Here is a 13,677-nt window from a genome sequence, read left to right as displayed (position 1 = left end):
GGCAGAGGCACGGTGGTGGTAAGGCGTCGCCGCGGTTGTTTCGAGAGGTCGTGTGGAATTGTTTGTTGTAAGAATCGTTGAATGATAAGGCGGAGATACGAGGGTCCGTCGAGGTGAATTGAAGCGCGTGGAGTGTAAGTCGATGCCCCAGGCGCGTCTTGTTTACTTTCTATCCTCTTCCGGCATAGACGCAACAATTTTGAGCCAATTGCCGATTATTTTTGCTGTCCAATCATGGCGGGTGGGGCTGAGTCAGCAGACCCCCTTTATTGCGTCACCCCGCTAATCGCTTGAATAACAATTAAATGCCATCGCACAACAAGTCGATGAAGCATTCCTTGAATCGAGATGAGAAGGCGAGGCCAAGGAGGGCGATGACATATTTGTTCGGTTGATCGACAGTCGATTTTCGGCGATTTAAATATCCCTGATCCTCACCGTCTACCCCCGAGGGGCTGTTTCTTACAAGAGAGAGTCCCAACCTCCGCGATCGCTCGCGATTACCGCATTTCCTCTCACCCGACATCGGGTTGAAACGCCACCATGTTGCTGGATCAAGTCCCATACGAAATAATCCAGCATCTGCTTTACTATGTCTCCCCCGAAGACAATCTCGCTAGTTTCCAACTCCTGTCCCACCGTTTGAACCGCCTTGCCAACGAGCCCCTGCTCTGGAAATACCACTGCAGGAGCAGCTTCAGATTCTGGAACCCCGAGCATGGATTCCAACGTAGGCTGAATCAGAGGGCCTCGGAGGCCCACTGGAAGTGCCTGTTCATTCTGCGCCATACTCGCAATGTCCAGATATCTCATCTTTTGGATGAGATTCTTGCGACCAAAGTCGGCCGCTTAATGAAGTTTGAACAGATCTGTCGCCTGGGGTATGATGCCAAGGACTTTCTCTTGGACCAGTGTCACGCTGAGGAATCCGCGGAAGATGTTTTGGCGAGACGGTAATTGCTTGATCGCTTCAATTTGCCACCCGTAGCTAATATTCGTGCTTCAGCTATTATGGTAATGCGATTCTGGACAGTATTCACCGAAGCCTCGCTCTTGAGGAGTGGCATCGGATCCAGCCCATAAACATCATGCCTGGCGGACCTCCTTCAAACACTAGTCTCGAGCGGGTACTAGGGGCCTTTGATTTGTTTGTGCTCCACGATCAGCCTGGTGATTTGGATGATGTAGGTTGCCCGTCAACTTGTAACTCCTTGGTGCTGCTAACCCCGCCTAGATTGCTCGCCTGCTGGATGAGAGGGCTTCGGAGTTCCAGAACAGTAGGCCAGGCGTGAATGAGATGACAACACGCCAGAAGGCACTGGCACTCAATCGGTGGCTTCGCACCAACAGCCTGACGGGTCTTCGGAATCCCGAGCGAAGTTACCGAAACCTTCGGAACTGTTTAATCGGTCAGGCTCTACGTCACGAGGACCATGACTCTATCCCCATTATATCCAGTGCCATATTCTGCTGCATCGCCGAAAGATTAGGATTGCGGGCTCAGTGTTGCTCATTTCCCACCCATGTCCACACTATTGTCTTCGCGGAGCATGGCAAGACATTGGATGGCATCTCATTGACTCGAGAGGGAGCGCCCCGAGAAATGATGTACCTAGATCCTTATGGTTCTGATGACGAGATACCAATGGCTACTCTGCAAGCCATGCTGTCTCAATTCGGCTGGCAAGCTAGCACTGATGCTTTCTTGGCTCCGGTGCCCCCCATCTCTGTTGCGATGAGGACTGCACGTAACATTAGAGCCACCTCCGCAAGAGCAGCTGAGTCCCGAGACTTGAATGACCCCGAGCTCACACAGCTCATGAGCGGAAACGGTTCCATGAACATGGATGCCGCCCTCTACTCTGCCTTGTGGGCGGCTCTCCTGATGACGCCTGTCAATGTCTTCGCATGGGACGAGAGTCTAGAGCCATTCCTCCGCCGATTTGCCAAAAGTTGGCACGAAGATGCGTGGCTGGTCGAGAAATATCTTATCCCCCTATACGACCAGTTTACGCCCCTCCGAGATAGATTCGCCCGCAATGGTCCTCAGGGATGGGACGACCCTCGGGAGATCCTGGGTCTTGTGCGAGAACTAGACGGCCTAACGCCTCCTGTTTTTCGAAGAGACCGGGAGGGTATGCAGCCAGTGCCGTACAAGATTGGCCAAGTCTTTCAGCACAGAAGATATCGATGGATCGGAGTCATCAACGGTTGGACAGACCAGGGGACACGCCGGCTTCCCATGCCGCATACGGTGGCCATCGACGAGACGCTGGATGATAGCAGTGACACTGAGCTGCCCAGCCTGGTGCGTCCTCGGAACCAGACCTTCTACACCTGCCTGTAAGTCACTCTAGCTAGCCTGGAATATCCGCACCACTAACACCGGTTTAGACGCACAACGGGACCCGAGCGACATGTAGTTGCCGAGGACAACATTGTGCTGATACAAAATGCGGATGAGATCCCAGAAAGTATACTTCCATTGGCTGGGAAGTTCTTTAAGAGATTCGACAGGGCTACTTGTAGTTTTGTGTCAAATATCAAGGAGCAGTACCCAGATGATTAGAGCACTGATTTGCTTTTGCTCTTCTCTACTTTTCATTTAATTTCCTTTTTATTTGGCCAGACGTGCCTTTCTCGACGCAGAATGAAAATGAAGCTCGTTTTAGAAATAGGGGACACGACCGGCGTTAGAGACGACTTACGAGATTTTAGTTTTGAGAGGCGTATGACCGTCGTGGAATACGCCATCAAATGACCAGCAACACGGTTTCTAAGAGCGATAGATATTCATGAATCGATCTTTTGAATTTTTTCCTCTCGTGAAAGTGACCGATGACGTTTTCTACCACATGATGCCCTGCCTTGAGCCCGCTGTTCAGACTAGTAAACCCGCCGGCTTCCATGGCTGAAAACCTACAGAGCAGAAGCAAATTGAAGGACCTTCTATCCCATACCCTATGCTCTTATGCGGCACTTTTTATCGCATCTTCCAAGACCCCCTTTTCAGCGAGTTTCTTCACCCACTTGTGTAGAGCAGGACCATAATCCTTCTTCCGGCCCTTGACACGCTGCTCATCATCGGCAATGGCCACTAACTCGGCGCGATACTCGCCCATGGCAGCCTTTACTTCAATAACGAGCTCTTGATGCAGCGCGTATGCATCGCTTGTCTCTAAATCAGTCCGCGCGCACTTCTCTCGTATGCCCTCTGGGACTTCTGCTTCGATGATGGCCAGCTTGCTGAGGTTAAATTCGGAAAGTCGCGACTCGTCATCGATGTCGAGCGGACTAGGTTCGGCCGCGACGAGTTCTGTAAATGCGGAACACGCCTGCAATTGAGCGTGAAGATGACGGAGAGATGCGACGGCGCGAGCAATTGCTTGGGAGTGGGCGGCGAGTGGGCTTTGGCATAGCGCGAGGAGATTGAAGGACAATTGACTTTCTTCATACTGCAGCATGCGGCCTTCGATCTGGGGCCGGGCAATGCTCGTCCAGTCACCTGAGGATACTGCATCTGGAAGGATGGTGAGCAACTTTACATGTCAACTCGTGAACAATGGATGCTTACCTAGTCTGTGAGGCTTGCTCTTCAGCCCATCCAGTTCCCAAACATAACCTCCCGCAGGAACATATGCGATAAAGTGGAACCCATATTCAGGTTTGACTTTCTTCTTCCTGGTTGTCTTCCTCCCCTTTTTTGGCGCAGCGCGCTTCTTGACCTTCTTGGAACTCGCTTCCGATGCCTCGTTCTCCAAGCACAAGTCGGCGTTGAGATGATCCATACGGCGGGTAAAGGAGTTGTGGATGGTGCGGATAAAGGTGTTTCGGCTGAGTTGGTGGCCACGGAGGGGGGTGCTGAGGTGTTTCGTAGATTCTTTGAAGTCGCGGAGATTTTGGCCTAGGTCTATCCCATCGGCATTCATGATGATGTTGAGCAATGCGATGGTGGCGCACGCATTGTCGGTGGTCTGGGAAGTATGAGAAATGGCCTGCTGCTGGTGAAGGCGCCTACCTGGTTGGCGAACCATACGTCGCTTGTGTCTTCGTCCTGATCCACATCATCATGGCCTGGGACATATTGAAAGAGAAATATTAAGCCGAGCACAGGTTTCCTGGAGGGATGTGAGTGGAAGCCATTTGGTTGATCGAGGAGTCTCACGGTAGGATGTCAAGAGAATCCTGGTCGATGGTGAAGATCTCCTGAGCTTTGACGTGCTTGACGCCTAGATCTCGTAGTATAATATTGAAGAATGCCTGAGCTCGTTAGACACAGTCCGCACAGCACAGACATAATGGGTTTCCTGACTGGTTCTGACTCCAGCTCGATCCAACCCTCCCATTCTTGGACGTCCTTGGAAGTGAGTGGCGCCAGTGCCTCGTCGAGTAACTTGTCGGGGGGCGCAGTAACGTGGTTTGCCGCCTCGCTAGCTTTGCGCTTGGGGTTACGACTCGGCTCACTCATAGTGGCCGACACGTCCACAGCCTGTTGTGGGCTGCCCGCAAGGCGGCTGGCTAGGCGAGATGATCTGCGGGGAGGAAGCTGTGCTGCTTGAGTCTCGATGAGCTGCGGCGGCGGATCAGCTTCTGTGTCATGGTGCATGGCGATGGTACCTGTTATGACGATGGTTGATGAATGCATCCTGAAGAGCGAGCATTGGAATTTGAGTGGCGGAAGATGAGAAATGGGTGTTTGGGAACTCGCAGTATGGGAGAATCAACACGTGAGAGGTGTGAAAGGTGTGAGAGGTGAAAGGAGGGGTGTTGGGTTGGACGGGTGAGATGTGCGCATTGCGATTGTGCTTGTGCTTGTGCAGGAAAGAAAAAAAAGGCCGAATTCAGCTTTGAAACAAAGAGTTGAGGAGGAATGGCGTTGAGCGCGTGCAGAAAGGCTGCCAAGTTGCCTGCTGCCCCAGGCATTCAACCCTTTGCCTTTGCCTGACAACCTGGAAGTTATGGCCTTGACAAACGTCCCGGCGGCGGAGGGTCTGAATGCGTGGGAGGCGAAGACGAGACAGAAACAGAAGCGGAGATCACTGACAGGGAACTCAAGACTTGCTACATGAGAGCTTGATATCTAATGATTACGTGCCGCGGCTCTCGCCCAACAGTGGAAGCTGGGGCCGGGAGTTTGTTGTTGTTGATGCGGCCGTCTGTTCCGCGGGCTCAGGCCGGGTGTTGGCAGTAACTGCGTGTCGGTGGCACTCGTCTGCCTAGAAGAGAAACAGCAAGCAAGCCAGACATCAGCTTTTCATATACAGAGGACCTCTTAGAGAAAACATGTGTCGGATCGGGGCCGGGCGCCTTTGCTTGCAGTCAATTGGGAGTGAGATGATGTCTCATGGATGTTTGCATGTTGCAAGGATAGCTTATGAAGCTGGCCTAGGGAGGGACACTGTAAATATACGTCCCTGCCCCTGGTTTTCGACCAATCACCGGCGGCCTCTGTGCGCCAAGCCCTCGAACTCAACGTCTTCAGTGGTGAAATTCCATGCCGTGCTAGCGCACAAAGGAGCTCTGCAGCCAATCAACACCCCTGAAACCGCCCATTGGGCGCTGAAGCTGGGGGTAGCTCTAGCGCATTTCCCAGTGCACAGCGCCAGCGTAGCAGCCTGTTTCTTCGGGCTTGCACAAGTCGCGTTCTGACGTGACGGCTTTTGTCCAAGGAATTTCTGTCTTTGCTCACGGTGCAAACCACCATTGTTGCTTCGACACCACCACATCACGACATCGCCGCCCACGCTTGCTCCCTTGGCCGGCCGCGATCGTCCACCGTCCTGCTTCTCTCCTAGGCGCCCCGATATCTACGGAATGCGAATGCGATGAGCTCAACTCCCCGCATGCGGTCTGGGTTTCCAGCAACCCCAGCTACCGCTACTCGACGATACAACCAACAACAACAGACCCCCTCCTCAGTCGGCTCAACCTCTTCTGCTAAGAGCTCTGGTGCCAGGTCACCGACCCTGCCCCTGGCTCCCGAGAATACTCCCTCGCAGAATCCCGCCAACCAACCCGTCATCCCTTTGACCGTCCTGGATGCTCCCCAGCAGCGCCTGTACGCCTTTGGCATCTACGTCTTGCTCTGGGCATGGAAGCTCTACGACTGGCTCCAGGTGATTGAGGATGGAGAGACGTCATGGTGGCTGTTCTTGAAGTGGATCTTCATTGACTTTGCCTTCCTCTTTGGCATTCCCGAATTGAGGATACCATGGCTTGAGCTATCACAGCCCGTTGTCACCACCTTCTTCTCCGTCCACCTCGTCATCAACTACATGTTGATGTTTAATATCCCCGTATGTAGACGAACCAATACCCCCTTATCAACACAAGCTAACTTGCAGTGCTAGATCCCATGGCAATCATGGATCCTCGGCTTCGCCAAGGTCCTGTACGATCGTGAACTTTCCGTCTCGGAGCACAACGTCAAGGTGTCCAACATTCTCAACAACCATTCTCTCATCATGGGAAAGCAAATCATCAACATTCTTCCCGAGGGCTCCGCTATTCTCAACCCCGAACATCACCCCTTCTGCTTGAGCGGAAAGAGCAAGACCGGCATCTCTCTGCCCATCTACTTCAACGCCAGCATCCCCGCCGAGATTGAACTCATTCGAATCGACCTCGAAACGAACAAGGAAGAGACAATCAAGGTCCCCAACCGGGAAGTGAACAAGGTTGCGAAGCAAATCCGGGACCATACGTCCGATCAACCCACAGCTGGCTTTCAGTGGGAATACTCAGTTAAGAAGCCGGGTGTCTACAGGCTAGGAAAGGTTTTGGATGAGTACAAACTCGAGGTCCAGCGAACCACCAAGGACACCTATGTTGTTCCTTGTCCCGAGGCTAGGATTAAGGCGACTCCTGACCCGCGGCGATGCATTCACGACCTCTCGGATCTATCCCTCGAGGTGGTGGGAACACCGCCCCTGAAAATCGAATACAGCCGTACCATCAACGACAAGGACCACAGCTTCCACTTCCAGAGTCTCCAGCCCGATGGCTTCTCATCGCCTCTCCTAGGCGCTTCTTCAAACCTCATCATGGAAGATGAAAATGATATTTCGTGGGTCCGACCAGCAAAGGTTACCGTTGGCCTAAACGAATCGATGACCTCGTCGGGAGTTTGGCAGTACTCTATCGATAAAGTCCACGATGCGTTTGGAAATGTTGTCGAGTATGCTCCATCCGAGGATGATCTTGACAAGCCTAGACCCAAAGGCTTGACTCACAAATTCACTGTCAAGGAGCGACCCAAGATCCGTATGCATGGCTGTGACCTTCGAAACCCGCTTAAGGTCGCCAAGGGTCGTTCCGCTAGGCTTCCTGTTCGTTTTGCCATTGATACCTCCCACGACATCACATGGGAGTTTTCGCCCATCGATTCTCTTACTAACAGCGGAGATCATGGCGACAAGGTCTCCGTTGCTAAGTTTTCTGCCAAAAGCTCGGACGACAGGCCATCAGTTTCTGAGCCTGGTCTCTATACATTGAAGTCAGTGTCTAGCGACTCTTGCCGGGGAGAGGTTAATGAGCCATCTTCTTGTCTCCTCCTGAACCCACTTGAGCCTCACCTCTCTGTCCGGTCAGATGACATTCCTGATAAGTGTGCTGGCAACTCCGTTGGTCTGCGTGTTGACTTGGACCTCGTTGGATCGCCCCCATTCGTTGTCCATTACAACGTCATCTCGGAGGACCTTGTGGAAAGGAAGACGCACAAGGTCCCTGGTCTCCGATCTCAATTGGACCTGGTGCCTACGGTTGCTGGTCACTACAAGTATGTCTTTAAGTCTATTGACGATGCTATCTACACTGGTCTACCTCTCACAGGCGAAGACAAGGTGCTAGAGCAGATCGTCAAGCCTGCCGCATCGGCATCTATCGTTTCTCCGACCAAGACCATCGGTGCCTGTCTGGATTCCGAGGTGGAATTGAACGTCATTCTCTATGGCGATGCCCCATTCAACCTTGAGTGGGAAGTCGTGCATGAAGGCAAGCGAAAGTCAGAGCATGTCAATGGTATCGAGGACAACCAGTTTAAGATCAAGACCGGCACACTTGGCAAGGGAGGCGAGTACATACTAGCTCTGAAGAGCATCCAGGACAAGCGAGGATGCCGCGCATTCCTGGAGGACGAGGTCAAGATTGCTGTCCGACGACAGCAGCCCCGTGCTGCGTTCGGTCTTGTCGAGCACAAGCAGAGCATCATGGCTGTCGAACATACACCGCTGGACCTGCCTCTTCGTCTCCAAGGAGAATCACCGTGGACCATCACTTATCGAAACATCAATGGCAGTGGCGAGACGATGACAAAGATTGCCAGAAGCGCCAACGATAAAATCCGCGTCAAGTCTCGTGGCGACTGGGAGATTCTTGATGTGAGGGACAACCAGTGCCCCGGAATTATTGATCAAGTCGCATCTAAGTTCCGAGTCGATTGGTTCCCACGCCCAGAAATTTCTCTGGTCCCGATGAGCAGCATCACTTTCGAGAACGACAAGTTTATCAAGCAGCAAGTCTGTGAAGGCGACGTTGACGGGGTTGAGGTCAATCTCAAGGGTGAGTTAACCCTTATCCCAATGGTAAAAGGTCTTACTGACGTATCACAGGTTCTCCTCCTTACCGCGTGGAGTATGATATCAACCACAAGCCCTTCCACGGTTCCAATGCTATCAACCGCAGGGCTTTTGACGCTGCTCTATCCAAGGCGGCCATCTCCATGGACACTACCAAGGCTGGTGACTACACTTACAAGTTCTCTCCTCTTGCAGATAATCTCTACAACAACAAAGACAAGAACCTGAGGCCTCTGATCATCACGCAACGCGTCAATGCGAAGCCGTCAGCTGGATTCACCAAGCCAGGACAGTCGTTCAAGTTCTGTATGGAGGAACAAGAGAACGAAGACAAGATCCCCATCACCCTTACCGGAGTGGCACCCTTCTATGTCGAAGTCGAGATCAAGCACCAGGCTGGTTCTCCCGCCGAGACCTATAGCATCCCCTCAATCGACTCGAAGTCGTACGGTATGAGAATTCCTCGACAGCACCTCCGCCTCGGCAGCCAGCAGGTCCGCATCCGCACCGTCCGTGACGCGCGTGGCTGCCAGCAGAAGTTCGAGATCAACGGCCCATCTGTCCAGATCCAACTCTACGATGCCCCATCCATCTATCCCCTGGAATCCCGCCAGGACTTTTGCGTGGGCGAGCGCATCGCCTACACCCTCTCCGGAACACCGCCCTTCGACATCTCGTACAACTTCAACGGCAAGTGGAACGCCAAGTCGCCCACAACTAACTTCCGCCGCATTGCCGAGAAGCCTGGTGACTTCATCATCACCAGTGTCTCGGACAAGGCGTCCGAATGCCGCGCCGCCGTCAACCTCCCCAAGACGATCCACCCGCTGCCTAGCGTCCAGATCAGCCGTGGCAAGCAGTCGCGCGTCGACATCCACGAGGGCAACGAGGTGGACATCCTCTTCGAATTCTGGGGCACGCCGCCTTTCGAGTTCACTTACACCCGCAGCACCAACGAGAAGAAGGGTCAGAGGAGCGTCGTTCTCGAGACCCGCCATGATGTCTCGTACGAGCACAGCAAGGTCGTCAAGGCGAGCCAGGAGGGCACGTATGAGGTTGTCGCCATCAAGGATAAGTTCTGTTCCTTCTCGACACAGCAAGTAGAGAAGCGGGATGGCCGGTGAGAGTATAAAGAAGATGAAGGAAAACTTGGGCTAGATGGGATGGATTATTAGGGATTGTAAAGGATGTCCAGCAATGAAGTGGAAGAACTCGTATATAATGCATCTATACCATGGCACGGCGTTAAGTAGGGACAAACTAGGTTGAATAAGTGAAAGATATGTGTTCATTGACACTATGGTACCGTAACTGCTTTTATCTATCCGTGCTTTTAATACTTTGCGGGTATATATTCAACGACATTATCCCTTGCTGGGTAGTCTATTCCACCTCTTCGATCTTCTTGATCAGCTCGCCGCAAATCCTCGCAATCTCCAACAATACGGCTGGTCGATTCACCTCGACCACATCGTCCTCTTCCCCATCTACCTTCTTGAAGTTGTACGGCAAGCCAGCGCGGAACTTCTGCTGTTGCAGCTTAGGGTTCCAAATGGCGCCGATGACGGCATCATCGTCATCGTTGCCGCCGCGGAAGAAGACCAGCGTGTCGTCGTAGACGCGCTGCAGCTCCTGTGCGAGAACATCAATCGGGTGTGCGCGGACGGGTAGGGGAGCGCGGCCGGTACGGTCGTCGAGGTTCTTGAAGTGGGAGACGCGGCGCGCAGCCGGGTCGGTGGCGGCGTCGCGGAGGATGCTGCGGAGGGCCTTGGGGGAGAGGTGGAAGAGGACGTCGTAGTCGGTGAGGGAGGTGTCGAAGAGCGCGGCCGGGTCGAGGGTGTAGTCGGAGTCCTTGAGGAGCTTGCAGGCAGCCTTGGCGAGGCGTGTCATGCGTGAGGCGACGAGCTTGGAGGGACCGGTGCGGGTGTACTCGAGGCCTGAGGGGGCGTTTGACGTTGCCACGAACATGACGGCGTGGTTCATGTTGGGATCGCGCTTTCGCCACGTCTCGAGCTCTCGACGAACGGCGGCGCGGTCATCGCTGGTGAGGGTCTCGGCGGAGTCGACAATCAGGGGCTCGTCGCGCCAGTCCCAGCGGGAGAGGAAGGACAGCGTGCGCAGGAAGCCGGTGGCAACGCTGGTGGGAGCTCTCCAGGGGTAAGGCTGGAGGAAGACGTGCAGGACGAACATCTCGATGAGCTCCTCGCTAATGTGGCTCGAGAGCTTGTGGCTGTTGAACCAGTGCTTGACCAGGCGGATCGTCTGAGAGAGAGGGTGTAGCCTTGTGCAAAATGTCGCGATGGTTTGCGAGTGGAGGGGCAGGGCGGCGAAGAACCAGTTGGACCTGGCGAGCACGGCTTCCGACTCGTCGCGGACGTGATGATCCAACGTCTTGTTGGAAATCTGTCTCTCCAGAAGAGTCTGTTCCATGTCGCAGTGGATCCTAAGCCGGAACGCCGCGCCGTTGTCGTAGACGATGTCAAGATACGCTAGGTTCTCGATGCCAATGTCCTTGTTTTCTCGGCCTAGGTACGTGGTGATGGTGTCCTTGGCAGCGGTGAGACGCTTATCGAAATCAAGGAGGAACTCGATTTTGGCCTCCTGGATAGCGACGAGGTTCTCGGGCCATTTGCTGGTGGCCTCGAAGTAGAGGTTGACGTCGATGGGCTGGATGGAGCCGTTGTGGAAACCCAAGATCGGAGGTTGAATGGAAGCGTACCGAGCAGCCGGTGACACAGGCGAGAGCTGTCTGATCTGCAGTGGTAGTTCTTCCAGGTTTCGGATGTCGGTTTCGAGAGTCTGGAACGACCGTCTTGCCGCATCAAAAGCCTCCTTGTCCAAGTGAGTCAATCTAATGACTGAGGACAAGCCAGAGCCCAAGACCGCCAGCTCCTCCTTGACAATCTTCAAGTGGCGCTTCAGCGCATGGGCGGCAATCTCCTCGCAGATCTCGACAGGCCCCTTGCTGGACCACTCGACGCATTCGAGGATGCTTCCATCCTTGAATCGACGAAGCTCGGCCTTGTCACCCCAGAACTGGCGGAATCTGGCAGCGTCCTTTTGCTCTTCTGCAGGGGGACCATGCTCCATCTGGCGAGACATTTGCATGGAATCAAAGACGACAGAGAAGTGGACCTTGCCGGCCTCAGCAGGTGGAGAGGAGCTCAGCGACCAGCCCGCCTTTGGAGACTGCTGAAAGTGAACAAGCTGTGCCCGGTTTCCATACGCCTTCTTCAGAATCTTGTGCGCTTCCAGGCTGAAATCCCAGGCTGGTCCGCGGCGGTCAGGCGACTTCGATGACTTGGAAATATCAGGGCTCTTGATTTCGAAGATGGCGTCGAAGGTCTGCAGAGGCGCATCGGTCTTGATAATGAAAGTCGGCTCAAACTTTTCGGCAGCCTCGTCGGCTAGGAGGTCGGTCGTCGATTTGGCATGTGTTTGCAAGAGACTCGCTGACCACGGGCTCATCTTAGACAGAATGTTGAGCTCTCGGATCGGGTCAAACATGACGGGCCCAGATTCTCGAACGGAGTCGACATTTGTTTTCGAGGAAGCAAAGACGAAGGGCTTCTTGTTGAAGTCGGTGGTCGAGAGAAACTGCACAGCAGCCTTGAACAGCTCAGTGCTGCTGAGGGCAGTTGAGAGCGCTGCTTGGCCATTCCGGCCACCCATCTGAAGCAAGAGGGCAATCATGACAGCCCATTCAAAATGACCGAATCCGCCCTTGGACACAGAGCTACTGAAGCCCCTCTGCTGGAGCCAGATCCTGCCGAGGGCACAGGCATCAGAGAAGGCTGGGCATTCGGTCTTGGTGTGGGTTAGGAGTTTAAGATAGGAGATGAAGGTCTCCTCAGCCTTGAGAGTAGAGTTGTAAAACGGAGTCCCGGATTGCGCCGCCTTCTTGTCGTCGGTCTCTCCGCTTCGGTTGCTGTTCGAGGTCGGCAGCAGTTTGTTCTTGGGGAAGAGTCCCTCAGGCGCACATGGAATAAGTCGAATGACGTATGAAGGTGTGGAAGACTTCTTCTTCTTCTTCTTGCTCGCCTTGCTCTTGGGTGTCTTTTCGGGCTCTTCCTCCTCTTCCTCCTCCTCGGGCTCAGGTCGCAGGACGAGGACGGGCAAAAGAGGATTCTCGTTGAGACACTCAAAGCTCAAATCCATGGACGCTCCGAGCTCCTTCTTCAGGTGGGCGGCAATGTACGCAATGTAGTAAGCTCGTCGGTAGAAGTAGCGCATGCTGGTGTAGTCCTTGTCCTGGAACATGGACTTGGGCATCTGGACGACCATGTCGACGCCAAACTGGCCTTGGGTCTTGACCATGGACTTGGATACGTAGCTGCCCACGACATTGTACTGGGCGGGCTTCTCGAATGACAGCTTGTAGGGGGCATCCTTGGCGGGCTTCGGCTCGGGGTAAGGAATGACGATGCGGTGCTTCTTCTCAAACTTGGCCGTGGCCTCGGTGATCTGGGGGATGGTTTAGCATGCGAGGTTGCGGCGCAAGACCTAACGGCGGACTCACGGGCACAGGGTCGTGAGCAGCCGCCGACCCAATGGCCTCCTTGAGGCGGTGCAAGTGGTCGTCGACGCCCTTCAATGCCTTGCCGTAGTCGAGTTTGGCTTCCTTGAGCAGCTCGTCGGTCTGCAGGACAAAGGTGCTCGCAGTTGAAACGCGGGCCGAGCTGCGCGCCTCAAAGTCGATGAGGGCATCGTGCCTCAGGCCGGGGCGCGAGTGGTCGAGCTTCCGGCGCTTGAAATTAGACTGCATGACGAGCGAGACGCAGGGCTGTGCGGTGCTGATTCTCATCGGTTTTGGTTGCGGCCGTCGTCGTGGTTCATTAGCTACCATCGCTTTTCTTGCCTCTGGTAATTTTTTTCTTGAGCCTGGCAGCGCTGCGGGGCGATAAGATGGACGGATGGCTTATCGGGAAAGGTACGTACTCCCACCACTACCGCCTGCCCCTGGACACCAACAGCGCACCTCAATTGCTGCTACTATTCCGCTATTCCGCTATTCAGCTACGCCGCTACGGACCCTCCCCTACGCTTGACGATCCAGGGCAAAGGGAAGCCCTGCATTGCTAGAATCCAGGCCAGGCGTTAG

The 13,677-nt window shown here is 54.2% G+C and overlaps 4 protein-coding genes across 4 annotated transcripts; 2 read left to right on the top strand and 2 right to left on the bottom strand.

The window, feature by feature from the left end:
* The first annotated feature begins 316 nt into the window (after positions 1-316).
* On the top strand, positions 317-2,837 carry BGZ61DRAFT_517374 (Transglutaminase-like superfamily-domain-containing protein). Its single transcript, XM_046252331.1, has 4 exons — positions 317-953; positions 1,007-1,184; positions 1,235-2,343; positions 2,395-2,837. The coding sequence occupies exons 1-4, from the start codon at positions 544-546 to the stop codon at positions 2,567-2,569; spliced, it is 1,872 nt and encodes a 623-aa protein (XP_046105693.1). The 5' UTR covers positions 317-543; the 3' UTR covers positions 2,570-2,837.
* A 132-nt stretch (positions 2,838-2,969) lies between these two features.
* On the bottom strand, positions 2,970-4,606 carry BGZ61DRAFT_350599 (uncharacterized protein; the record flags this gene model as incomplete). The annotated part of the gene is made up of 5 exons (XM_046240248.1): positions 2,970-3,520; positions 3,575-3,974; positions 4,019-4,118; positions 4,166-4,260; positions 4,313-4,606. The coding sequence occupies 5 exons, from the start codon at positions 4,604-4,606 to the stop codon at positions 2,970-2,972; spliced, it is 1,440 nt and encodes a 479-aa protein (XP_046105692.1).
* A 1,062-nt stretch (positions 4,607-5,668) lies between these two features.
* On the top strand, positions 5,669-9,861 carry BGZ61DRAFT_389274 (uncharacterized protein). The gene is made up of 3 exons (XM_046242797.1): positions 5,669-6,296; positions 6,351-8,559; positions 8,610-9,861. Exons 1-3 carry the CDS (start codon positions 5,826-5,828, stop codon positions 9,698-9,700), a joined length of 3,771 nt encoding a protein of 1,256 aa, XP_046105691.1. The 5' UTR covers positions 5,669-5,825; the 3' UTR covers positions 9,701-9,861.
* Positions 9,862-9,959: 98 nt separating this feature from the next.
* Positions 9,960-13,341, bottom strand: BGZ61DRAFT_350963 (Nrap protein; the record flags this gene model as incomplete). Its single annotated transcript, XM_046240290.1, has 2 exons — positions 9,960-13,040; positions 13,096-13,341. The coding sequence occupies 2 exons, from the start codon at positions 13,339-13,341 to the stop codon at positions 9,960-9,962; spliced, it is 3,327 nt and encodes a 1,108-aa protein (XP_046105690.1).
* Positions 13,342-13,677: the final 336 nt, after the last annotated feature.

Source organism: Ilyonectria robusta (genome assembly GCF_021365365.1).
Source record: "Ilyonectria robusta strain PMI_751 chromosome Unknown BGZ61scaffold_8, whole genome shotgun sequence".
NCBI classification, from domain to species: domain Eukaryota; kingdom Fungi; phylum Ascomycota; class Sordariomycetes; order Hypocreales; family Nectriaceae; genus Ilyonectria; species Ilyonectria robusta.
The sequence above is the reverse complement of the archived record's forward strand: the minus strand, read 5'-3'. Positions and strand labels throughout refer to the sequence as shown.

Excerpts from the sequence above, each read along its gene's own strand:
- BGZ61DRAFT_517374 (XM_046252331.1), top strand. The coding sequence starts at position 544 with ATGTTGCTGGATCAAGTCCCATACGAAATAATCCAGCATCTGCTTTAC. Across the intron at positions 1,185-1,234 it reads AGCCTGGTGATTTGGATGAT|ATTGCTCGCCTGCTGGATGA; the intron begins GTAGGTTGCCCG and ends AACCCCGCCTAG. Across the intron at positions 2,344-2,394 it reads CAGACCTTCTACACCTGCCT|ACGCACAACGGGACCCGAGC; the intron begins GTAAGTCACTCT and ends ACACCGGTTTAG.
- BGZ61DRAFT_389274 (XM_046242797.1), top strand. The coding sequence starts at position 5,826 with ATGAGCTCAACTCCCCGCATGCGGTCTGGGTTTCCAGCAACCCCAGCT. Across the intron at positions 6,297-6,350 it reads TGTTGATGTTTAATATCCCC|ATCCCATGGCAATCATGGAT; the intron begins GTATGTAGACGA and ends TTGCAGTGCTAG. Across the intron at positions 8,560-8,609 it reads GGTTGAGGTCAATCTCAAGG|GTTCTCCTCCTTACCGCGTG; the intron begins GTGAGTTAACCC and ends GACGTATCACAG.